At 43.9% G+C, this 26,355-nt stretch overlaps 2 protein-coding genes across 2 annotated transcripts in view; both read right to left on the reverse strand.

Annotated features, from left to right (window-relative positions):
- Positions 1 to 3,886: 3,886 nt before the first annotated feature.
- gnrh3 (gonadotropin-releasing hormone 3) lies at positions 3,887 to 5,559 on the reverse strand. The gene is made up of 4 exons (XM_061836976.1): positions 5,414 to 5,559; positions 5,184 to 5,337; positions 4,255 to 4,335; positions 3,887 to 3,940 (listed from the first exon to the last, which is right to left on the reverse strand). Exons 1-4 carry the CDS (start codon positions 5,512 to 5,514, stop codon positions 3,887 to 3,889), a joined length of 390 nt encoding a protein of 129 aa, XP_061692960.1. The 5' UTR covers positions 5,515 to 5,559.
- Positions 5,560 to 10,359: 4,800 nt separating this feature from the next.
- LOC133510107 (receptor-type tyrosine-protein phosphatase epsilon-like) overlaps positions 10,360 to 26,355 on the reverse strand; it is a 130,581-nt gene continuing 114,585 nt past the window's right edge. Inside the window, exons 8-26 of the mRNA XM_061837797.1 lie at positions 26,129 to 26,200; positions 25,954 to 26,050; positions 24,430 to 24,503; positions 23,837 to 23,973; positions 23,588 to 23,678; positions 23,438 to 23,514; positions 23,335 to 23,371; positions 22,771 to 22,868; positions 20,408 to 20,527; positions 17,548 to 17,711; positions 15,546 to 15,681; positions 15,167 to 15,316; positions 13,947 to 14,040; positions 13,302 to 13,378; positions 13,030 to 13,164; positions 12,781 to 12,906; positions 12,405 to 12,556; positions 10,614 to 10,749; positions 10,360 to 10,500 (exon numbers count right to left, since the gene is read on the reverse strand). Of these exons, the coding sequence (XP_061693781.1) occupies positions 10,426 to 10,500; positions 10,614 to 10,749; positions 12,405 to 12,556; positions 12,781 to 12,906; positions 13,030 to 13,164; positions 13,302 to 13,378; positions 13,947 to 14,040; positions 15,167 to 15,316; positions 15,546 to 15,681; positions 17,548 to 17,711; positions 20,408 to 20,527; positions 22,771 to 22,868; positions 23,335 to 23,371; positions 23,438 to 23,514; positions 23,588 to 23,678; positions 23,837 to 23,973; positions 24,430 to 24,503; positions 25,954 to 26,050; positions 26,129 to 26,195 (2,043 nt within the window). The 5' untranslated portion in view covers positions 26,196 to 26,200 and the 3' untranslated portion in view covers positions 10,360 to 10,425. The remainder of the gene's footprint in view (positions 10,501 to 10,613; positions 10,750 to 12,404; positions 12,557 to 12,780; positions 12,907 to 13,029; positions 13,165 to 13,301; positions 13,379 to 13,946; positions 14,041 to 15,166; positions 15,317 to 15,545; positions 15,682 to 17,547; positions 17,712 to 20,407; positions 20,528 to 22,770; positions 22,869 to 23,334; positions 23,372 to 23,437; positions 23,515 to 23,587; positions 23,679 to 23,836; positions 23,974 to 24,429; positions 24,504 to 25,953; positions 26,051 to 26,128; positions 26,201 to 26,355) is intronic.

Raw genomic sequence — 26,355 nt, forward strand, 5'->3', positions numbered from 1 at the left:
GAAACGCGTCAATGGCACTAAAATTAAAAAAAAAAAAAATAAAATAAAATAAACGCCTCGCCCTTGATAAACGGAATTCCCTTTGAGCAAGGACACGCAACAATGGGCCATTCTCGGCTTTCTCGTCGCTTTTCCAGCGCAGCACGCCGATGGAAGTGACCTCGGCGTGGGCGAACAATGCGGGGCGAGCCCCAGTGCTTTTGGCGCGCCGCCTGCCGCCCCGCGCTTTTGCTGTTATATTTAAGGATGACACGCTCTCCCGCCATTGTCTTCGCCGCCATTATTCCCCGCTGCTGGTTTTTTGGCCCCAGTTGTGGCTCTTTGATGAAAAAGGTCGCCCGCTCAATTGGAAAACAGTCATTAAAATGCGCTGGGTAGTATTCACCAGTGTGCTATGGGGGGGTTGGGAGCGGAGTGGGGGACGGGGTGGGGGTGGGGGGGGACCAACTCAACTGAGCTGGTTAATCAAAAGTTAATTATATAATTTTCATGCAGATGAGGGGGGGGAACATTCAAATGAATCCCAACCCTACAATCATTAGAAAAAATAAATAAAGAAAACGGAGGCCTAAAATGCTATAAAATGTTCAGGGACCGCGAGGCTGTAAACAATATGAAGTTTAATTTGAGGTAAACAAAGTGAATATCCACCAGGGGGGTCCGGGGCGAAGGAGAAAGTGAGGTTAAATCAAATTTGGAAACAACAGATAGCGGCGGGTTTTTGTTTGCGTCCTGTCGGTACGTGCAATTAAACAGAACCTTGAAAAGAACGTCGGGCTTATCTGTAAACAGGAATTAACCTCCCCGCGTGCTCCAAATTGCAATCATTAAAAAACAACAACAACAAAAAAAAAACCCTTTTAAAATCACCTTTTCAAAAAGTCCCGATTGTGAACCTTCCGAGGGAAAGCCGAGCGACTTCCATTTCCTGCCGGAACTTTGTCAAAGAAGTTTTCTTTGGAAAGAGGCTGAAAGGGATTGCGTTATGCAAATTGACGACATGAATATTAAAGCCGGGTCGAATACGTAACCAAAGAGCAAAAAAAAAAAAAAAAGCATTGTTCTTGGAAGTGCTACGGAATGTGGATTAATTCCACTGAATCCCCCCCCCCCCAACGTTCACCTTTTCCCAGTCGTGTCGGGGCTTCACTGGTGTGCGTTACGACAATGCGAGGGGCTTCATGAATGAAGGCCCCCTCGTGCACCGGGCGATTAGCGCGGGGGTGGGGGGCTCTCCGTCCGTTGGGGGTTTTGCCGCCAAATGAGTTCTCTTTAAAACATATGCCCCCTGCTGATACGTTGCCTCTCCCGATATGAAAATTGCACATTTCTTTTTTTTTTGTAATGAACCCGGCAATTTCCTCGACGGAGATGTGCGTGGGGGGGGGGGGGGGGGGGGGTTTAAGGGAAACGGGGATTCGTGAGAGTTAACCGCAAGTTACGCTCGGTTTCTAAAAGCGTCGTCCAGGGCAGTTCGGTGGATGGTTCGACATTGGATTGTCGTGGAAAATCGCACAAAAAGTCAGAGTCGCTTCATAAATATGGCATGCCTGCAATATTTGCGATTTTCTACACTATTTGCTGCGTGCAAATTTGCATATTCAAGCATAATTTTTGATATTTGCGCTTTCATTTTATAGAGTTGGTTTGGCGCCACCTTGGTGCCAAGGAACTGTGTTGTAGTGAATTTAAGACTTATGTAGTGCTTTGTTGCCACCTTTTCGTGTACATCAGGGGGGCTCAAATGCGTCGTCCCACGATTGACCAAGACTGCCTCGATCGCGGGATGGCATGCCAAAAAAAAAAAAAAAGTCAGACAGTATTCCCTCTAAACTGCGCGTGTGCACAGTTTTGCACAACTGATGCAGTCACTTTGCTGATTTTCTGCGTTGTGCGCAAAAAAAAATCCATGCAAATTGAAAGTATAACATAGAGCTATTCAGTTTGTGGCATTTTGCAATATGATTCAATGAGTGAGGGATAACTAGTTGTTACATCCAATGGCACAATTCACATATGTCCTGTAAAAAATGAAAAGAAGAAGCCACTGCTTTCTTTTAGGCAGCACACGGAACTTTCTCTAACAATGACTGCTGCTTCGCCACACTCTCTTTTTACTAGTTTACCTTACACAACCCCCCCCCCTCGCTCTGAAAGACGTACACTCATAATTACAAATGTTACAGTACTTACGCAACCCATCAATGTGTTAATGACAGCGTCCACCACCACTGCTTTAGTTAGCAACACAGTCTGGGCAACGTAGAGCAAAGACGAGCTGGACATGCTGCTTATGTTTACTTTCAATATTAATGGAGAAAGTAAAAAAAAGAAATGCTGTTGTTTTAAGATGCAATGATTGTCAAGAGTATGTGAATAATGGATGAAAAAGTGGTTAAACTGGACGAGATTTTCTCTGGTCTCAAGCCAAAGTAGAAAGTGCAGGATGAGATGGCGTGTCATTAAAATTCCACCTTGGCACAGGCAGATCCAGGATGAAAGCAGACAATACAGTGCACAAAAAGTTAATTCTGTATTTTAAATATAGGAGGCAACATAACATCAACCTCAACCTCAATCACCACCACGTCGTCGGTAGCTCGCGAGAGGCGGGCTGCTTGAAAAGTAGATATTGGGGTAAAAAAAAAAAAAAGTCTGGGCACCCCTGGTGTAGATTTTTGGAAACCAAGAAGTGTTTGCAGATTTTCATCGTTGGCGGCAGGATATACATAATGCGTTAAGAAGCAATAACTGCAGTAACTCGATGAAGTCCATTACAGAGCGAATTCACAATATTTTGACACCAGAACGATATGCTGAATTTTTTTTGTATAAGTGTAAGGTAAAATGCTACTTCAAAAAAGTTGTCATTTTAAGGATAGAACAAGAAAAAAAAAATCAAAATTTTAGAAAAATAATGTAAAGTTAGGAAAGAACATGGAATTTTAAGGAAAAAAAACCATTTAAGTTTCAGTAGTTGTCAGTTATATTACAACCGAAAAAACAAAATAATTTACGAGTAATATTATGATGTCACAACTTTTGGGGACGAAAATGCAAATGTTGATCATCCTTTCAAATATGTTTGATTTTTTAATTTTTTTACTTAAAATAGAAGAAAATGAAAAAGCATTATTTGTCGTACTAACACGATCTGAAATTGCGATACGACGCAAGAGCAGTTATACAATTATCCTACTACTCCGGTACCCACCATTTTCCAAGCTGCTTATCCTCACAAGGGTCGGTATTTTACTAATTGTTCTTTTCAGTTATGGGCCTGCGTACTTCACTAACCCCCCAACCCCCCCACGCCACCCAAATACGACGTTTGTCAACCCTTAACGAGTATTGTGAAAAGCTACAAGATTTCGAAGCATTCCGCACGTCGCTGCCGTGCTTGAACTTGCTCGATCAGATGGCGTCAATGACAACCGGAACGTGGCCGAGTGTGACACGCGCAGCCATGTCACCCATTTGGGTGGAATTGTCTTAATCAGCAGCTGCTGTCACGCTACGATCGGCGCAGTCACGGATTCGTCATGCTTGCCGGTCGCGGCAGCTTGACACACACACAAAAAAAGCAATTTTGTCCACTTAAGAGGTGTCGAAGGTTGTTTTTCTTCTTTTATTACACACTCGTAATGAACACATGACAGCCGGGCCTCGCTTTCGGAACTTAAATTGAATAAATAAGTTGATGAGGCTTCAAAAGGAGTTTATTACAATTTCACATGGATTTGAAAGCAACACACATGCCTATCAATGACACTGGTGCAATAAATGCGTCGGCCTCGGGGGGTGATCCGTCCGTCATTGCTGTAGATAATCATGTAAATTGTCTTTTTTTTTTTTTCCCTTTTTCTTGCCCCCCCACCGCCCGTTTTCATTTATAAGAGAACCTTTTCTTTCGCTCAAAACGATCGGAATCATCATCCATCTGCAGAGATTGGAATGAGATCTCTTTAATATTTCATTTCATTTGTCGTAAGCATTTCAAGCAGAGCGTATTTGCAAAAGCATCAGTCAATGTTGCACAAAAAACAAAAAGCAGCTATGCATATATTTAACGATGCAAAAAGGAAAAAAAAAACAGACGAGTAAAAATGACATTTAAAAAACATGGTAATTGAGCATTTTGTATATTGTCGCAGCTGCTCGTGGAGCACAGAGGCGCAACTCTGGTGTGCTGTACATTAATATTGCACAATTGAGGGAGACATCCGCCATCAATTATGGATAATAAACACTTACTACATTGTATGGTCGACGTCTCTCATGGGTTTGGGCACTCGCCTCTTCGGGAAGAGACACCACGCCCCCTGTACCCATCATCTAAGTGCAATGGAAGAGCAGGGAGACAAAGCTGAAAGATGAACATGAATAAAACGGGGGAAATGTATTTAAAAAAAAAAAAAAAAAAAAAAAAGGGAACAAAGTCTGGGCGACTTTGTGTTTGAATTACTTTATGAGTTTTTAGCTGGAGAAGACCAAACACACCCATAAAAAAAATATATATAAACGGGACTTACAAAAATAAAAAAAATATTACAGCAGATAGAGGAAAATGAACAAAATGCAAAATAGGATTCAATCTTTTAAAAATAGTATAATAAGAATAAATATTCAAAAGGTGAGTGCAAAACTATTTTAAAATTGTAAAAAAATGTAAAAAAAAAAAAGATCTAAAACAAATATTTCAAATAAAATGAACAATGTATATAATGTAAATATAAAATGTATTTAAATTCTTCTCATGATTTGCTAAAATATTGTATGAGAACAGTAAGAATATTTTGCTTTCATTAGTCCAATAAAATTATAATTGAAATTAAAATTTTGAGCAAATACAAAATAAAAGATCAACATATTTAAGGTGACAAAATAATAGAAAAAGAACAAATAAATAATGATTAAAACCAACAAAATAAAATGCAAACTGTATTTTAAAAATGTATAAAATGATTTACAATAAAATGAGTAGATAATTGTATTATATATATATATATATATATATATATATATATATATATACATTTTAAATAAATACAAATGATTTAAATAATAAATAATAATAAAAAAGACTGTTTCCCCCCCCCAAAAAAACAACAACAACAACAACGACGACAACAAGAAACCAGACTTAATAAGAGCAGAGCTCATCAAACCCAGTGCAAACTCACCCTGATGGTGGCCTCCAGCTCTCCCACACTCCTTTTCCCACCTGGCAGCCATCCGTACGACCAGTGTTGAGCCGAGGCCGCCTGCGCCAGCAAGGCCAACATCAACAACGCATGCACCCCTGCTTTGTAACCGGCCTCCATCGGAGCTGGACACCTTTTCGTGACCAAAACAGTCAACAACGTCAACATCATCAGCTGTGAATACGGAGCGTGCCGCGGACGCCACTCACCTCTGGATTAGCTTCGTTAGCATGTGGCCCACCAAGAAAGAACCATTTTTTTTTATAGGTGTGTCAGGATTATAATCCCCCTCTCGGCAGGTGTGACACATTCACACACACTAATGGTAGATTCGACGGCACTAATGGTGGCGCCTAAGTGCTCCAGAACGCCGCCGCCGTCGTCGCCGTGAGGATTCAAGCAGCATGAGACCTGCAATGTATTTGTGTGCGTGTGCACCTGTTGGGAGCAAGCAAACGGCGCAGACACTTCTCTCCCATGTATTATTTATTAGAATCAACTTTGTACAAGAGACTCCAAAAGGCAGAAAGTTCCATGGAAACAACTTTTTTTTTTTGTAGCGGCTTACAAGCCCTCCAAGCAATTCCAATTATTTTGAATTCAAATGAGCGCACTCGAGAAAAGCTTTGTGACGACCACAACACGCAAAAACCACTTACCTAGAAACGCAATAGTATAAAGTTCTTCCGAGCTTACTGCGCGTTAAATGCAAGCAGGAGTCGCGCTTGTTGCAAAAATAGAACCGTATGTTTATTCATTAGTTTTTAGAAATATTGAACAGTCCCTTGCTGGATTGCGCGCAAAACAAAAATATAAATGCGGCGCTTTCGTTTTGCTCCCATTTTTCACGGGCTGAATTTAGAGCATCGAAGACTGCGCTACGTACACAAAAAGGCCTACTTCTCTCAAACTCTTCTCACAAAACTGTCTAAACGTGTCAATGAGTACTTCTCTATTGCTGGATTTGAAGTAATGGGCCAAATCAAGACGCTGATTGGACGGCGTGATTATCGCACAAATGTGCCAGAGGTCGCCTTTCGGAATTGCAACAGGTGGTTGAATTAGAGGCCTGCGATTGGATGACAACCCGTTCAGGGTGTCAGGATAGGCACCGGCACTCTTGCGGCCCTTGTGAGGATAAGCGGTTCAGAAAACGGATGGATGCATGGTTTAATGGACCCTTTCGACCTTTCAATCACTCGTACAATAATAGCCAATCAGATAGCCGCATTGTCTTGACACGCCCCTCTCGCCGTATTGTCCCACAAGCAATGCTGGTTGTTAGTAGCGTGCGCTTGGAAAAATTCATGTTATGAAGAAAATGGTCCTTTTTCCTTTCCTTTTTTTTTTCCCCTTCCTTTTTTGCATCGATCGCCAACGTTTCGCTGTAACTCTGACATTGCGTCCTGCTCCGTCCAAAATCACAATTCCGTGTACATATCCTTGCGTGAAATAGTTGAGACCTCTCTGTAGAACTCTCTTGGACAAGTCTGACGCATTTGGCAAAAAAAGATACCATAATACTATCTAGAATACACGTTAGAGAATCCACTTCAAACCTGTTTTGTTCAGTCGCACATTTTGGACGCTTGCGGGACATGGCAAATGTAGCTAAGGGGGGGGCGGAGCTAAAGCTCGCCAGTCGGAAAGGTCCGTTGGAATACACAAGAAGTGATTGCAGTCCTGAAGACAAGATGCAACAGCAGAACTGCTTTTTAAATGTATTTCTATGTCCACACGACTGCTTGTCAGTAGCGTACTGGATGTATTGATCGTTTGTCTCCAGGAAGGTATAAAAATCCTGTTTCAAAAGCCCCTCTTGACCAGACCTTTGAGATGGGAGCAAAAACCGTGTTGCATTTATATTTTTGTTCAATGTAGAACTGAACTACTTGCTATTATTGTCAAAATGTGTGTGTGTGTGTGTGTGTGGGGGGGGGGGGGGGGTTAGGTGAAGAGATGCAGTTGGTTCCTAAGAGCAACACCCTTGTTTGTACATCAGTCATAATAGTCGTTAAATTACTCACAAGAAAATATCATACATAATACATGTTGCTAAACTATTAAACCGCTGATTTAAAAGCAGTAAAAGTTCAAAATGTCTTCTGGTTGTCGTTAAAAACTAAACACCCGTGTCACTCGGTGACAAATATTTCACGATTAGAAGTGTTTTTCTCAGCCTCTAATCAAACATGCATGGCGCAGAAATGGCAAGCATGTTAAGGGTGGGTGGGGGTTAGCGGAATATGATACTTGGCAGCTGAAGGGGGGGGGGGGACATCTATGAATGACATGTTTTCCTTGGAGTGATTAGACATTATTTTCAATATGGGTTAATGGCATTTTGCAGTGTCAGGCACCCGAGCACTAAGTAACATGGCCACGGGCGAGAGGAGAAAGTTGGCCACGTTGACTCAAACGACAACAGACAGCCGCCGCTGAGTTATTCATACGAGAGCGAGTGAAGACTTTTACCGACGGAATCTAATGCAGTTGACGTTGTCGGGGGGTGAGGAGGTCCTTATTGTTACTTTTCAAACGTCGCCCTCCAAAAACGGCGCAGAGAGGAAATACAAATGTGCACGGAAAGAAAAAAGGCAGAGCGGGTACAGCCGACAATACAGGTCAACCGTGATGCGTTTTCGCTAGCAAGTGAGCAAAATCGATACAAGTGCAGCTCAAGTAATTTGAATATTGTGCAAAACTCAATTTATGTGTAGTTGTCCAATTCAAAAAGTGGATCTCGTGATGACGGATTCAGATTTGTTTGAAATATTTTTGTTCATTGTCGCTGAAATTTCCCGTCTCAAGCAATTGAAAAATGACGTTAAAATGATTTTTAACATGGAAGTTTCTTCGTGATTGTCCTTTGGATAAAAAAATGATGCCCCATAATTTCTGGCCTAGAAACTGTGACTTTTTTCACACGCTTTCAATTTTGTGGCTTGTGCAGTGATGCGGCTAATTTTTCAAATTGGTGCAAGGGGGCACTCGAGTGGTAAGAATGAGACCGGTGGAATATATGTGCCAAGGAAGTGACTTTTACCAGTCAGGCCCTGTTAGCGCTGCGCTAGAGTTAGTGCTGTGCTAGTGTGTTGCTGCCGTGTCGCAGTGATTTTTACCGGTGTTTTTTTTTTTTTTTAACTGGGCCTGTTGGTTCTGCGCTAGCGTTAGCGCTGTGCTAGCATGTTGCTGCTGTGTTACTGCTGTGTCTCAGGGATTTTACTGGTATGTTTTTTTTTTTTAACCGGCCCTGTTAGTGCTGTGTTACCGTGCTGCTACAGTGTAGCTGCCGCGGCTGTCTTTTTTTTTTTTTTTTACCAGTATGTTTTTGTTTTTTTACCAGCCCTGTTCGTGCTACTGTATTGTTGCTATGTTAAGCTAAACTAAGAATTGTAACTTTGAAAACTCTGTGCTAGCGTGTTACTGCCGTGTCTCAGTGATTTTTACCAGTATGTTTTTTTTAACCGGCCCTGTTAATATGGCACTAGCATTAGCGTTAGTACAGCGGTGCTAGCGTTAGCTAACGTCAAACTCTCAGTGTACCGTCTATGTAAATATCTCATGTTTCAATCTGAGCACTTGCGGCTTTTACACAGCGCTAGGGTTAGTGCTGTGCTAGTGTGTTGCTGCCGTGTCGCAGTGATTTTTACCGGTGTTTTTTTTTTTTTTTAACTGGGCCTGTTGGTTCTGCGCTAGCGTTAGCGCTGTGCTAGCATGTTGCTGCTGTGTTACTGCTGTGTCTCAGGGATTTTACTGGTATGTTTTTTTTTTTTTTAACCGGCCCTGTTAGTGCTGTGCTACCGTGCTGCTACAGTGTAGCTGCCGCGGCTGTCTTTTTTTTTTTTTTTTTTACCAGTATGTTTTTGTTTTTTTACCAGCCCTGTTCGTGCTACTGTATTGTTGCTATGTTAAGCTAAACTAAGAATTGTAACTTTGAAAACTCTGTGCTAGCGTGTTACTGCCGTGTCTCAGTGATTTTTACCAGTATGTTTTTTTTTAACCGGCCCTGTTAATATGGCACTAGCATTAGCGTTAGTACAGCAGTGCTAGCGTTAGCTAACGTCAAACTCTCAGTGTACCGTCTATGTAAATATCTCATGTTTCAATCTGAGCACTTGCGGCTTTTACACAGCTGCAGCTTATGTATGTACCAAATGGTATTTCCTTTACAAATATACGGGTCAGGCTTATATTTAGGTGTGGTCTGTTGGCCGGAATTTACGGCATGTTTTTAATGAATCTATGTAATAAGAGTTTCACTTTTTGAATGACTGAATTTTTTTTGATATACAATTTGATTGAGCTGCACCTGTACATAGTGGTGCCTTGAGATACAAGTTCAATTCATTCCCCAATGGAAAAAAATGTTCAATAAGGAAAACAGCACTCTGTGATATTTCAATTCATAAAAAAACAAAAGAATAATTACATAAAAAGTACAGAATCTGAGTCATTAATTGGTGTGCATGGCTCGGTCACAAGGGGGCGGTATAATATAGTCTTGGAGACAAAGGAAGAAGAGTTTCACAACAACTGCAAGTGACTGAGTAAGCTGCAGTAATATTAGTCGTTTATCGCAGAGGATAAAGAATACATGCCCGCCAGTACCGTTATATTTGCTGTTGTTTGTGTTCAAACATCCTTTACTTTTGTAGAACTACCACAACAGACACTAGTTTCATGGACCTGTGTATAGTGTTTCACAACACGTTTAGCATTAAGCTAGCGAAGGCAAAGTAGTTGAAATTATTTGTTTAATATTTAGTTTGACTTCAACTGGGAGTGCCAAAAAAAAAACAGCTTTTAAAAGCGCTGGGCCTTTTTTTTTTTAATTAATTGTTCTTTATCTGACAAACTGCAGTTTGTTATGAAATCCAGTCCTCAGATGTCAAATTTTTGCTTGCAAGTCAAAGCAAAGCAAAGATCTAGCACAAAAAAAAAAAAAAAAAAAAAAAAAAATTGTATTTGTACTCTCATTTGAAAAACTCCCTAGTCGAGTCATCGGTATCCCAAGGCACCACGGTACTCGCATAAAGTTACTCTACTTATTTTAATATACTAATATTTTCAAGTAGAATCTAACCTAAAAGACATCTGCAAAAGGACAGATATGTTTGCTTATATTACAGTATGATTTTATAAAATGTACATTCAACAACAAAAAAAAAAAAGTCAATTGCATAAGTTCATTGCTAAGCAGATGGGAGGAGCGAGCGCGTTACTTAAAGTTGGCGTAGTCTGAGAAGATGTCGACGAAATCCTGCACCACTCGGTAGCAGAAGTCGTACTGCTCCTGAAAAACGAAGCAAAGCAAAGACGGCGTTACGACGGGGACGCGTTAACATGCGCGACGGAAACACCACGAGCGGCTTTTGTTGTATTTGTTGCCTCATTTGCAAACATTACCACGGTCTGCACCATATGCGGCCGCTGCATGCGTAAACTCTTGACGGTCTGGAAGACGTCCAGCAGCCCTTCGGCCTTCACCCGCTCCAAAATGTTACTGAGGGCGATGAAGGTGCCAGTCCGACCGGCGCCGGCGCTGAAAGGCGAAAAGATGGCAAACCGTGTCACACGTGTGGACTTTGAGTCGTTGTGTCAATATAACCAGAAGACTTCCCATTTTTATTCCCCCAAAAATTGGATTTTCCACTCTAGTTCATATTTCTCGCATTATGTAAATGTATGTTAAGTAGAACCTTAAACCCTCATATGTTGGGACCGTCATAAACCACAGAGCGCCTGTATCTTTTTGCGTTACATTAGATATCAGGCGGCATGGTGGATCAGCTGGAAAGCGTTGGCTTCACGGTTCTGAGGTCCTGGGTTCGATCCCGGACCCGCCTGTGTGCTGTTTGCATGTTCTGCATGGCTTCTCTCTGGGTGGGCACTCCGGTTTCATTACATTAATTGGACGCTCTAAATTGCCCCTAGATGTGATTGTGAGTGCGATTGGTTGTTTGTCTGTATGTGCCCTGCGATTGGCTGGCAACCAGTTGAGGGTGCAGCCCGCCTCTTGCCCGTTGACAGCTGGGATAGGCTTCAACGCTCCCCGGGACCTTTGTGAGGATAAGCAGCTAAGAAAATGGATGGATGTATATGTCTGTATTATACTGCCCCCAGGTGGCCAAGGCATTTAAATCAGAATGAGCACCACAATCTCCACTGAATTGATGTGAATGTTGTGACAAAAAAAGTTTTTTTTTTTCAATAAAAATTTTTCATTACAAAATGTTTTTCATATGATTGACGTGGTGTAAATTAAATTTAGACCCATAAAAAAATGATTGCTTTAAAGCCTGAGATATTGCAGAGGTGTTTAATCATGGTGAGCTCCGCATGGCCCGTTTTCAGCCCCACTTAAGTTCCCAAATGTGGGTCTTTATCCGTGAGCACAGAGTATATGTTTTCATCAATTTGAATGCATAGGTCGGTAAAAAAAAAGGTGACCTCTGCGTGGGCTAATGGTGCTAATAATCCCCCCCCCCAACCTCCTCCACCCTCCACTTAAGGAGAGGCTAATCCGAACGCTAACACTAATCAGTGTGGAAGCTCAGCGTTTGACAGAGATGATGTTTACTCGCGATGGCGGCGTGATGGAAGAGTCGACGGCGAGGGAGCGCGCCAGTGCCAGAGCGATGTGCAATTTAGACGAGCGCGGCGAGTCGCCGGGGGATCGCCGAAGGTTAGCCCCGCTCTCGGGAGGTGGCGGGAAGCGGGGTGGGGAAGTGGCGGGGGGGGGGGGGGGGGGGGGGGGCTTTAAAAAGCCCCTCTTAGGCAAGCGCCGATGAAGGCAAAGAGCGGAGTGATGACACCATTTCCTGTCGTTAGCTCATTTTATCAGATTAATCATAGTGGGGAGTCAGAGGATATTTCACTTTGAGAGGTTTTAATTGACTGCGAACGGGTGGATTGGATCGATCCCACCGGGCTGTCGCCGCTTTAGAATCACTTCACCTGAAGCGAGGTTCTGATCAAAGCATCCACTGAGAAGTCTTTATAAGGGATCACATAAGTGGTTTAGGCATAAGAACGGCGGCTCCACTGAGGCAACGCGGCGACTTTCTTGTAACAGACGTTCCAGAAAGGAAAAATGTTCCGTTTAAAAAGAAAACGCCTTCCAATATCGCCCACAAGTCCGCTAAAAAAAAAAAAAAAAAAAAAAAAAAGGGTTACGAGCGGCCTCGGCGCTCTCACCTGCAGTGCACCACGATGGGACGGTTTCCGGACTGCTGCTGCTGCCTCTGCACCGAGGCCACGATGTCGATCATGCCCCGGCCCTCCGCCGGTATCCCGATCTCGGGCCAACCGTGGAAGTGGAAATGACGGACGTGTTGAGAGCGGTTCTCCTGGTGAGACACGGAGGGGCCGTTGGCTTCACCTTTCCGCTGTAAAAAAAAACCTGAGCTACATCGTACAGGTGTGTGCATTTATGGTGCATTGGCGTACACTTCTTGGCCAGAATATTAGGAACACAGTTTTCTCTCGCTCGTGTCCCCATTTGGGTCTCTACACATTTACATTTAAACCCGTGAGGGGCGGTTTGTGAATATTTGAAAATAAAGGAACGTACTGGTCTGCAGGTGAGGACCAAGTCTTTGAGAGTGAAGGTTTCGCCCCGCGAGTCTCCACTCAGCTCCACCGTGTAATCTCCAAATGCCACACTGCCCTCTGATGGCCAATACTGGAAAGACTTTTCCTGTCGGGAAAGGTTCGGTACGTACTTTTTAACATGAGACGATGGATTGGGGAGGGGGTGGAGGGTCAAAATCCTGGGAAACGTCTTGCAATAAGGCAGTAGAAAGCATGCGGCGTGCTGCACCTGCTCCCTCTCCTTTAGTTCAGTGAGCATAACGATCGAGTGGCACCTCCACTCCCACACCATCCTCCAGAAGTCCTCCGCCGTGTGAGACAGGGGGGCCTGGGTTGCGATGAAATAGTCCTTCTGCCGGTAGCCCTGGAGGGCACACCATAACGCTCGGAGAATGATGTTTTGCATCGTTTCGGAAGCAGCCGATGAGCTTTATATTTTTACTTCTATGAGAAAATCTATAGAGGAGGTTGCGGCGGCGGCGGTGGCGGGGGGGTGCTTACGTCAATAAAGGAGGCATTGATGTAGTCGGTGAACTCCTGCCCTCGTTTCACTGAAAGTATGACTCGGTTGAAATCATCTGTGCCGCGGAGAAAAGGAGAACTTTTTCAGGCCAATAAAAGTAGGGAGAGGAAAAGTGTCACTTGGGTCCAAAAACACAAAGAGAACACAGACGTATTTTATAGCTAATACAGAGCGGGGAGTCGAGGCAAAATCAAGTGCCTTAAGCTTTTATTTGCCTTTGTATGAAGTAGTGAATATGACACACCTATAGGATTTTTTTTAAATTGGCTTATGCATAGAAAACAATTAATTCTGCCCAGCAACAAGTGACTGCGTTTGACAAACACGCAAAAGGTCATCGAGTTGCTTTAGCCTTCCATTTTCTGCACTGCTGAGATTCAAACCCAAGACCTCTCGACTGTGAGGCAGACATGACTTTACGTTACAATAACGGAGCGATAAAGTTACCCTGCTACGTGATCGCCTTCCTACACGTTTCATGCAAACGTGATTACGTAATTAGCAGCACGTCGGTCACACGGCATCAATACGGATCAGACCCCCCCCCCCCCCACGCTTTGATGCGACTCGGATGTAATGTATTATGGAACCGCGGCGAGGGCAGGAATCAAAGTATTCCTTACATGGGATGATCTGAAGCACGCGGTTCTTCTTCATGTTGGCTGGGTGGTTCCCCGTTCTCATGTTCTCCTTCATTATGCGCACGTTGGTCAGCTTCTGGCGAGGTGCAAAAAAAAAAAAGTCGTGACACAGAGGCAAAATGTGGCTCGCCGAATATTTACTGTACATTACATTATCGACTCCTGCATTAATTATCACATTCATTTAAAAGATCGCAATTTATTTATTCATTTCCTTGAAATGAATTCACCGTAGTGACTAATTGGGCAATTGAGCTGAGTTGCAAAAAAATGACCATGATTGTGTGATTTTTTTCCATGTGAAATAATTCATTACATCCATTTTCTTTGCCGCTTATCCTCACGAGGGTCGCGGGGAGTGCCGGAGCCTATCCCAGCTGTCAACGGGCAGGAGGCGGGGTACACCCTGAACTGGTTGTCAGCCAATCGCAGGGCACATAGAGAAAGACAGCCACACCTAGGGGCAATTTAGAGTGCCCAATTAATGTTGCATGTTTCTGGGATGCGGGAGCAAATCGGAGCGCCCGGAAAAAACCCACGCAGGCACGGGGAGAACATGCAAACTCCACACAGGCGGGGCCGGGATCGAACCCGGGTCCTCAGAAATGTAAAGCCAAAGCTTTACCAGCTGCTCCACCGTGCCGCCCATTTAGAAATACGAGAGAATTATTTCTGTATCATTGAGGACTTTTTGACCTTTTTTTCCCTCATTTTTTCCTTCACACATCTATGAGTGACTTGGCCCATCTGTCAATTTGAAGATGATTTTTGAAAAGATTTGAACCCCCCATTCCCCCCCGTTAGGTACATATGCAAAAAGAATTCTGTGACTCTTTGCTTCTACCATCTTGAAAAAGTTAGAATGTTGCAAAACATCCTCTTGCGTTATCATACGCAACGTTGTGACCCCGAGAGTGTATTTCAAAAGTGCAAAAAACATTTACTAGCGCAACGAAACAACAGCGACAACAAACTTCTAATCAGTAGAGGGGGGGGGGGGGAGCTGTGAGTAAAACATGAAAACTTCCCACCGAGCTCCCGTTAATTCCGCGTGGCAGATGGAGGCGCCTTATAAAGCGTTATTATTAATGTCGCCGCCCGCTCAGAGCGCCACCCTGGGCCAGATCTCGGGCAAAATACCGCCATGTTGGGACGATTCATTACTGAAACGTTTCAAAGGCTCGCTCTCTCTCCCCGCGTACCCGGAACTCTTCCTCCAGGCCCAGTCTGTCGTGGGGGGCCCTGGTGTTGTGAAGCCTGTGCAGATGTCCCTCCAGAGAGCACACGTCCAGCTCGGTATCGCCGTACAGGTAGTACTCCAACAGGGCTTGGTAGATAAAAGAGTACTGCATCTGTGGAGGAGCACAAAGGGAATCAGGACCAGAGTTGGAGAGTTGGAGAGGCCCCCCCAGCGCCCCCCCGCCCTTCCCTTTTCCTATTCCAGTATCACTGACAGTTGCTTTTTGCTGTGTTTTTTGTTTTTGTTTTTGTTTGTTTGTTTGTTTGCCTTCCACCGCAACAACATCTGAGCTCGACTGTCAGTCGGCAGGCGCGGCGGGGTCAGGAGGGGTCAAAGCTTACGTCGGTCTGGACGAGTTGACAGCGCTGCTCCCGTATTCTGCTCACAAAGCCGAAGACGTCCACCCTCTGCTCCGTGTGCATCGTGTCGATCATGCTGTCAATGACAATGAACGTGCCCGTCCTCCCCACGCCCGCGCTGCGCACACACACACAGGCGAGGACAGCGCTCGTCAGGCAACGTGTTAGACGGGAGGAAAGAACATCCCCGCTCACAAAAACAACAACATACGATACCGGGCCAAGGTCACCAATGATCTATTATTGACCGTTTCCACTTTTTCAAAACATGTTTGCCATCGTAAAACAATAAAAAGCAGGAATAAATACAGAAAAAAATAGAAGAGAAAATCATTCATCATCCTCCATCATCAAGATAAAGTGTGGCCACTAATAATGGACGGGCAACCAATCGTACTTTTGCGTTGGCATTCTATTGAGTGACATGCTAATTACTGGATACTGTAGCACTGGAAAAAATAAAAATTTTAAAAATGCTGGACTTGAATTGGTATTTTGACAAATTTTTCCATTAATTAAGGCTTTATAAAGGACTTTGTATTTAGAAGTTGTGTAGTTGTGTCGAGGTAGTTCATAATACTCCCCAAGAGGGGTTGTGTCAGGAAGGGCATCCGGCGTAAAAACTGTGCCAAACAAATATGAGCATTCATCTGAGATGTCACGCAGTGGCGACCCCTATCGGGACAAGCTGAAAGAAACTTACTAGATCATAACAATCATTCATGAGAAACGGGTAATTTCACAGTGGTCTGCTTTTCTACAGTTAGAAGCTCGTTATAACAGTTGTCTCGGACCTGCTAAAGCAGGGGTGTCAAACTCATTTTTGTAGTTCGGGTTTCCCTCAGAGGGCCGTTTGGACTGTGAAACAATTAAAAATGTTCAACCGTCTCATCATGTTTACATAATCAATTTATGAACCAGATCAGAAATCAAGGGTTACGTGTTTTTCAACTATTCAATGTTTGGTGACACAAACTTGCTTGTAATATTCTACTTGACCATTTACGATATATGACAATTTGAAATTTGGGTACAGATTTTTTACAAGAATCATAGAAATGGAAACTCTAGGTTTGACTCCGTGGGCCACATAAAAGCATGTGGCGGGCCGGATCTGGCCCCGGGGCCTTGACTTTGACACCAGTGTGCTAAAGCAAGGTCAGCAACTTTTTTGGAACTGAGCGGCACTTCTTGGGTACTTGTCAATGGGATGGGCTACCAGTTTGATACATACTTCTAAGATAGCAACTTTTCTCAAACCAGTCACCGTTAATTCTGTTTTTATACATTCATCTACTGTATGTGACTTTTCATCAAAATTATCCAGCAATGATTTAAAAATAAGGGAAACTGATCTAAAACTAGTTGATTTTGGAATGTTACCACTTCTATTGCATTCCCCAAAAAACCACAATGTCCCATCACTAGTAAGCTAATTTTAGAATTGAAAATGCCACCAAAACGTTTCCCAGAAGAGCAAAATCTGTCCGAGCTGCAAAGCAGCTTAACAACGTCACCATTTTCTTCCACTTCCTGTAAAAGGTGTAAAATCCAGATGCCCGACGACTCCTGTCCGTATAAGGTACTTTATTTCATCGACACGCTTGGTGGTGAGCGGCCATGTGCGCGTATAAAAGAAGCGCCCCCCCGGCAAAAGATTTAAGAGGGTCATTTCGCCGAATGGGCGCAGGAGCCCCCCCGGGCGGCGGGCGTTCAAGAACAACAGCGACCACCTGTTGCGGCAGTTGGCTTGACCGGTCGGACAGGAAAAATGACCCAGTCACGGTATAATTCAACGAGCGACTGCGCATTATGCCTTCAGGACTGCAATGCTCACTTTTTCTCCGTTCTGTAACATAACGTTTATAATTGCGACAATCTGCCACGCTTTAATAACTTGCAAAAACAGATGACGCAAGGGGTGGGAGGAAAAAAAAAAAAAAAACAAAGCAAAGAAAAAAAGTCTTAATTGTGTTCTTTTTACCTGCAGTGCACCACAATGGGTCCGGCGTAGGACGGGTTGACAGACTTGACCTTCTTGAGGAATTTCAGCATGCCTATGGGCGAGAACGGGACCCCGAAGTCCGGCCAGCTGGTGAAGTGGAGCTGAGTGACCAGGCACGGGGCCCGCGGCCCATCACTGCCCTGCTGTGAAAGCACAGACGGGCCCGGTTAATGCCCGCACGTGAGTTACGTTCACGGTGTCGCGAGCACGACACTCTCAGATGATTTGGGTGACCGACTCTTCTTTGTTCCGCACACACTGGGGACGCACCGTAAGGCCGCAATAGAAGAAACAGGTGGCGCCTTCAAACACTTTGTAACACATTTATAACTCAAAACACACACGTTTCATATCATATTTCGCCATTGAAAAGAATTGAAATGTCATTTCCTCCATCCGCCCCCAAAAATGTAAGTAATGTACAAGTAAATAACAAGAAAAATTGTAATCTAATCATCCAGCCATCCATTTTTTTTTTTTTGCCACGTATCCTCATAGGGTAGCGGGGAGTGCTGGAGCCTATCCCAGCTGTCAACGGCCAGGACTGGTTGCCAGCCAATCGCAGGGCACATCGAGGCAAATAGCCGCACTCACAATCACACCTAGTGGCAATTTTGAGCGTACAATTAATGTTGCATGTTTTTGGGATGTTGGAGGAAACCGGAGCGCCCGGAAAAAACCCACGCAGGCATGGGGAGAGCATGGAAACTCCACACAGGCGGGGCCGGGATCGAACCTGGGTCCTCAGAACTGTGAGGCCAACGCTTTACCACCTCACCCACCGTGCTGCTCAATCTAATACTGAACTTTATACAAACCAACAGTAATGATAATTAAATGGAACGAAAATAAATCAAAACGTTTTTGTCATAGTTTTGCTGCTGCTCAAATTGTGCCGCTAGTCATGAATAATAAATAAAAAACACGTGCCCATGAGAATTACTTCATTTCTTTATTTTAGTTACAACATCTACATGTGTTGCTCCAACATTTGTGCTCAAATATCCATGGATTACACGCCTGCCTTTGGTGCGGGCACTGTGGGATCGATTCCCGCTCAGGGATGGTGTGGATATCTGCCCTGTGACTGACTGGCGACCAGTTCAGGGTGTAGTCGGCCTTTCGCCCAAAGCTAGCTGGGATAGGTTCCAGCTTTCTCGCAACTCTTGTGAGGATAAGCGTCTTGGATAATGACATAACGTATTCATGAAGTAAAGAGCAACAACACCGTACACTAATGCTATTTGTTATCACATTTATGTCCTTTCCAATTACGTGTTAGCATTAAGCTAGCAAACTTTTTAGACACACACGTGGTTAATACACATATATTTCTTTGTTTTGTGTTTAGTTTGACAGCCGACTTTGATTGGGAGCAGCATTAAACAGCCTGAAGCATCTTTTTTATTAAGATATAAAATATGAACTGCTTGTTGAGTAGTGAGTTGAATTGACATCACCACCATCACACCGCACTCCTATCTCTAATTTTTGTTCACAAATCATAGTATTCCTTTTCAGAAAAAAAAAGAGGGAACAATTAAGACAATGTGAAAGGGGCTAAACAAAACCGCAGTGGTAACAATGGTGCTTTCCTTATTTTTCTTTCTTCCAATATGTATTTTATATTTCGTACAGAGCAGTGATTTGATTACATTGCAAAAGCTTTAATGCATATACATAAATGTAACCAATGCTTTGTGGTCCTCTTAATTATTATGTAAATCAAAGGGTTGATTATTTTGTCGGCCTACAGGGGACAAAAAAGAATGGGGGAAAAAAAAAACCCTCTGCCTAGCAACAAGTGGCTGATTTTATTTTTTTGTTTACTTTTTAAATGAGACCATCAATCTCTACAATGTTTTTATTGTCATTGCAACATTCCACTACAAAGGAATTGGTAATCTTCTTTTAAGTGCACATAAGACATTTAAGATATTAAAAAATAAATCCATAAATTTAAAAAAAATATCATATTTTCATGCCTCTGGCGCTGCGAACTTTGTAATTAGAATAGAATTGGGCAAAAAGCACAGCTGTAGTTTACTTGACATTTCCCCCTGGAGATTTTCCTGTATCATTCTTCTTATTTTTGATACATTCTTATTTCCTTTCGCTTCATCCCTCAAAAGGTTGTTTGAGTGAGCCACAGAGAGCGTGTCATCTCGCCGGCGCCGCTCACAAAGTCGTGGAGGGTACGCCAAGTTTACCTGCAGGGTTCCGCCGTCAAACGGAGACGAGACAAAAGCCGCCGCGCTCGGCTCGCGAAAGCGAGTGAGCGGGCTCTGCGGTACGACTGCGAGGTGAATAAAGCTCGACAACGCGCTGCATATTGATTTTGCGAGTACATTAAGCACCTTAGAATATCGATGTTATTTTGTTTAATCTTGCACACCGCCCCTTTTAATATCAGAGATTGTTTTCCAGCCGCAGTTTTTCCTTATTTATTCTATTTTCCATCCTATTACCGTGTACTAAATGGTTTCAAAGCCCCTTCGGGGAGCATCACGGTTTAGGTCCTCTCCATGCAACTTTATTAGATGCTTAATTTTTAATAAGAGATGGCAATTAAAATTATGTATTTTTAATGCCATTTGATAACTACAGTTGGCTCAAATATTAAACAATTTTACTGTGCACCTAATTAGAGACAATGCTCCCTTAAAAATATTGCTCGGAAGGCCTGCTGCTGTGTAATTAAATTTTACTGGTGTGCTCTGGAAACTCATACACGGCCCATTTTTAATAAGCCAACAGATTTTTTTTCTTTTTTTTTGGGGGGGGGGGGGGAGGGGTTGAATGAAAAGATCCGATATGCGGATGAACAGATTTGACTTACATATTGAATGCAGAATTTCCGAACGGTGTAGTCAACCAGCACAGTGACGTCCTCCGTCGCCACCCTGACGTTGCCGTACATCCAGCAGCCTTTTTCCGGCCAGTACTGGAAGCATTTGTCCTGAAAACACCAGAATTAACAACACCATTGAGTCTGACTAAAATCTGCAGATTTTTTTGCGAGACAAAGTTTTAAAGGAAAGATCCCAGACTTCCTACTTCTCTCAAATGTGGCGCACAAATTTGTCTGAAATGGAGAGCACTTTTCCTTCGCAGACATACAGATGAGAAAATTAGTATTTGAACAACATTTGGATGATACAGAGGAGTTATGGGAGAAAGGTTTGTGGTTAGATGAGACCAAAATGGAACTTTTTGGTCATAATTCCACTAACCGTGTTTGGAGGAAGACAAATGGTGAGTTCCATCGCAAGAACACCATCCCCACTGTGAAGCATGGGGCGTGGTAGCATCTTTCTTTGGGGGTGTTTTTCTGCACATGGGACAGGACGACTGCACTGTATTAAGGAGAGGATGACCGCGGCCATCTATTGTGAGATTTTGGGGAACAATCTCTTTCCCTCAGTCAGAGCATTGAAGATGGTTCATGGCTGGGTCTTTCAACGTGACAATGACCCGAAGCACACAGCCAGGAAAAACAAGGAGTGGCTCCGTAAGAAGCAGATCAAGGTTCTGGCGTGGCCTCGCCAGTCTCCAGCCCTAAACCCAATAGAAAATCTTTGGAGGGAGCTGAAACTCCGTGTTTCTCAGCGACAGCTCACAAACCTGTCTAATCAAGAGAAGATCTGTGTTGGAGGAGTTGGCCAAAATCCCTCCTGCAGTGTGTGCAAACCTGGTGAACAACTACAGCGAACGTTTGAACTCTCCAATTGCAAACAAAGGCTACTGTAGCAAATATTAACATTGGTTTTCTCAGGTGTTCAAATACTTATTTGCAGCTGTATCACAAACATAAATGATTGGAAAAAAAAAAATCATACATTGTGATTTCTGGATTTTTCTTTTTCGATGATCTCTCTCACAGTGGACATGCACCGACGATAAAAATTTCAGACCCCCTCCATGATTTCTAAGTGGGAGAACTTGCAATATAGCAGGGTGTTCAAATACTTATTTTCTTCACTGTAATCCATGCTTACAGTTGTGCAATATGAAGATGTTGAATGTACGGCGTGATTATCGCAGGTGTTGTGAAGGCTCCCCGCAATAAAAGGCCACTGCAAAATATGCACTTTTATTGACATGCCTCACCTGTGAGGTGAAGCGAATATTTCGGCTAGGTAGGGTTGACAACAGATTTGTGAGCAACATTCAGGACAGGTCGGCCTTTTGTGGAAATACAAAAAGTATGTGAGCTCATTTTTTTTTTTTTTCTTGCTCGGCGTAAGGTGGGATTCAAAGGCGCTTGACTTTGCACGTCCCCGCCAGTCAATACGATCCGCACAAGCCGAGCTTCGACTCATTAACAAGCTTCTCAGACGAATTATCATAAAGCCTCCGAAGGCCTCGGCAACAATTATTGCATCATTGATCCCTGACGCACCTTCTTCTTGCTGTATCAAACCTGCTGCGGAGCCCTTTGAGGCTCAGCTCATGCAAAAGTCATCTGCCGGGTGTCATCGGGGAGATGGGGGTCAAATAAATTACGTTTGTCACTTTGGGTCACGGAAACGCCACATACCAAAGCTTTTATCATATAGACCACTACATTTCGTACACTTCAGGTGACCTTTAACTTTTAAATTCAATACATTTACACTTCATCTTTCATCTTTCAGCCGTGACTTTTTTTTCCCCCACACGCTTTCAACCCTGCGTTTTATGCGGTGGTGCGGCTAATTTGTGCATTTTTTCTAACGGCCGCAAGGGGGCACTCTAGCGGAAAAGGTAAGAGTGAGACCGGTGGAATATATGTGCCAAAAGAAGTGACTTTTACCGGTCCGGCCCTATTAGCATGGCGCCGGCGTTAGCGTTAGCACGGCAGTGCTAGCAATGGCATTAGTGCTCGCGCTAGCGTTAAATTATTTCTGTGTACTGTTTGTCTTTGTAAATATCTGGGCACTTGCAGCTTATACACAGCTGCGGTGTATGTATGTACCAAATGGTATTTACTTTACCAATGTACTGGGTGAGGCTTATAACCAGGTGCACTCTGTAAGCCGGGAATTACGGTACATTTTTTATTTAACTATTAAACTTTGTAATTTTTATTACAACCTAATGTCGGTCATGATGGTCGTACTTGAAGTGTTGAAGCTTATTTTTTTTTTTCGGTGGTACAGTGACCTAAAACGTTTGAGAACCACTTCAAGACTTAATTGCGAAGAAGGTGCACCAACGAACCTCTTTCCTTTCTTTCAGATTGGTCAGCATCACTATGGTTGCCGTCTTCTGCTCCCAAATCATCCGCCAGAAGTCGGCCACCGTCTCCAGCTTTGGACCTGAAGTATTAAAGTAAAAACACAACAAAATCCATGTACCGTATTTTCCGCACGATAAGGCGCACCTAAAAGCCTTTCATTTTCTCAAAAGCCGACGGTGTGCCTTATAATCAGGTGCGCCTTATATATGGATCGATAGAGCCTTTAGCGCAGCGCCGTCTAATGGATGCATGATGTAACCCCAGCCTCGACTGTAGCATCTATTCTATGCGCCTTATACATGGAAAACCTTTTAAAATATGCTATTCATTGGAGGTGCGCCTTATACTGTGGCGCGCCTTATAGTGCGGAAAATACGGTAATTGCCGCAAACACGTCATGTAGCCCTTCACGATCTAGCCTTTGTCTTCAAAAAGGTTGGTGACCCCCCCCCCCCCCCCCCCGCCGTGTAGGAAGGGAAAATTCCCAAAATCCTTTGGCGATGAAATCATGTGTGAACTTTCAACTGAAAATAAGTTTCATTTACCTTGAGCGGCAATAAATTTCTTCTTTTGCTTGAAACCCTGCGCAGGAGCAGATTGTTCGTCAACATCAACCTGAACACGACGATGAGGGCAATTGTGACTCACATCTATGTAAGACGCGTTGATGTAGTCTGAGCACACATGTCCGGCGTGACTGCTCAACACCACTCTTGAGTGGTCGTCTGCAAGCGGGAGAGGAAATGAATCACGTCTCAATAAAGTCAGACTTGTCTTCGGGACCGGGGGCTAACTCACATGGTAAAATGTTGGGATATCTGTTTTTGTCTCTGTTGTGCTCCTTGCTGGCCTCCTCAAAGGACCCGTGGCGGTAGTAGCACGGCAGCGACTATAACGAGAAAACCTCATGATAGTGTGGGGGGAGGGGGGGGGGGGGGCAGAACAAAACACTGGCCGTCGTAACTTTTTAGGGCTATTTTCAGTATTTGCGCAAGAGCCAACAGGCCAGAAGGTTAGCGTCCGCTGCTTTTGCGCAGATAAACCCACATTGAACTCCTCACGGAAGAGCTTGCCGTCGTCGGCCGAGCGCACGCGGTACTCCTCCTCCAGCGCGTCCAGCGGGATGGGGAAGTACCTCTTGGAGGGTGAGGGGGATCGGGGGAGGAGGACCACTCTTTGCTCTCCTGTGTTTAAAAAGGAATATATGGCGGTCAGAGGGCTAACGATTCCCAGTAGGCGCCATTACGAGCCGGCGTTGCACCTGCAACAACAAGCCGGGGCGCCCATTAAGATTTCCCACTTCTGCGGATCCATGACAGAAATGATTTCTTCAACTCGTAAACAGAGCGGCCGCCCCGGACCGCGTGAAACTGCCTGGGCTCAAAATGTGGCCTTTCCGTTTATTTATATATATATTTGGTTTTCACTTAAAATGAAAGTTTATAAGGCTCCCTACGTGCCGGGAAAGCAAAAGAGGGCCTCCGCCGACTTCCCGGTTACCTCAGACTACACACGGGGAATTGTCCCAACGCCATCAAGAATGTAAATGCATGAATCAAATGTCGATATTGGGAGGGGGGGGGGGATAAATAAAACAGCAAAACATTACATTTTCATGGGGTGGTGATTACATTGAATACCTTGTTCCTCCAGGAAGCCATTTGGAAGCTTTTTATCCACCGAGGTAACCAGAGCTTTCCTATGGTTCTTGAACCTTAAGGAGAAGGGGGGAAAAAAAGGAAAAAAAAAGTGAAATATGTCAATTTGAAAAATAAATAAAATGTGCATAAGGAAGCTGTGAATCATAAAAGGGCAATAAATGTCCAGGGTAATATCAATCATGTGAGAGAAAAGTTGTTACTCCTCATGCTGGCCGCGGAAAGACGACAAAGTTCAAGTCGTCAGGACCCGAGCTGACTTCCTTGATTTGGTTCCGTTGACCCACATTCTACTGGTAGAAATCAAGCCCCCCCCCCCCCCCACACACACACACACACACACGCACACACTCACAAAACCCCAAAAAACTTTCAAACTAACAGACTCCACGTTACTACATAGTTTCAAGGGTAAACACTGACGTCCCTCCAAGCCAATGGGATGCCAGGAAGATGCTCCGGCGACAGCCAATGGGAGAGCAGCTCTATCGTGCCACACAAAGCAAGATACAGAATGTGTACATGAGGGGAAATTTGAGGAATCCGAATTCCTTTTGTATCCTGAATTTCCTTCGTAACTACAGACAATATTTTTCCGAGGGGTCTGTTTTGTAACCTGAATTTTTCGTTACAAGAGACGTTCGTAATTAGAGGTACCACTGTAATCGAAAATAATAATAACCCTGTAATAAATCATAATGATAAAAATGTGAAAGTAATTATGGAAAAGCGGGATAGAAACGTGAGGAAAGTGAAATTAAAAGTCAACAGTGCTATTAATCATAAAAGGGAACTAATATAACGAAAAAATTAAAATGATGTCATGCTGTAATTGTAATGCAAGATGTAAGCAGAAAAAATGTCTTATAATCAGTGAATGGGAAGGAAAAAAATTGAACAGGAACGTAAAGTAAAAGCGATGTGACGTATTAAGATACGTTTGTTGCTGTTGGAAAAAGTGACAAATATCCATCCATCCATTTTCTTAGCCGCTTATCCTCACGAGGGTAGTGGGAGCGCTGGAACCTCTCCCAGCTGTCAACGGGCAGGAGGCGCTGACCCTGAACTGGTTGCCAGTCAATCGCAGGGCACATCGAGACAAACAGCCGGACTCACAATCACACCTCGGGGCAATTTGTCCATCCATCCATTTTCTTCGCCGCTTATCCAATTTAGAGTGTCCCATTAATGTTGCATATTTTTGGGATGTGGGAGGAAACCGGAGTGCTTGGAGAAAACCCACGCAGGCACGGGGAGAACATGCAAACTCCACACAGGCGGGTCCGGGATTGAACCCGGGCCTCAGAACTATTAGGCCAACGCTTTCCAGCGGAACCACTGTGCTGCCAGTAACAAATACACTCTACATCGAGAAATTCCAATTTGAAAGATGAAAGAGTAGTTTTGGCATATAAGTCCAACGGGGATTTCATAATAGACATGAAATCAGGTTGATGGTTCGCTTCGTGTTAGTGCAAATCCGAGCAACGTAGCAGCTGTGCTCACCTGAGGCAGTAGATGGTCACTAGGATGGCAAAAATGAGCACAAGAGACAAAATCAACGTGGAGGGGAGCACATGAGCACCCTGGTGGCTGGGGTTACCTGAGCAGAGGACACAATAAGTATGGGGGGGGGGGGGGAATTACTTGACAAAGAAAAAGAGTCACGCTCAGTCTTTACCTGCCGTTTGGTTGTCAGAAGATGAAATGTTCACGACTGCAGAGATCCCGATCAGGAACAACACCATCGTCTCTGTGGGGAAGGAAAAAATAAAAGGAGGGTATTAAAAGGCCCTGCAATTTCACAGTACGTCCACTTGGGGGCGTTAAATCAATATGCAATGGGACTGCAGGCTGGAGGCTCGACAGTGCTCAGTCCATCCCTTATCTAGAACGCTTGGCCTCATT

The sequence above is a fragment of the Syngnathoides biaculeatus genome, chromosome 12 (assembly GCF_019802595.1).
Source record: "Syngnathoides biaculeatus isolate LvHL_M chromosome 12, ASM1980259v1, whole genome shotgun sequence".
NCBI lineage: Eukaryota > Metazoa > Chordata > Actinopteri > Syngnathiformes > Syngnathidae > Syngnathoides > Syngnathoides biaculeatus.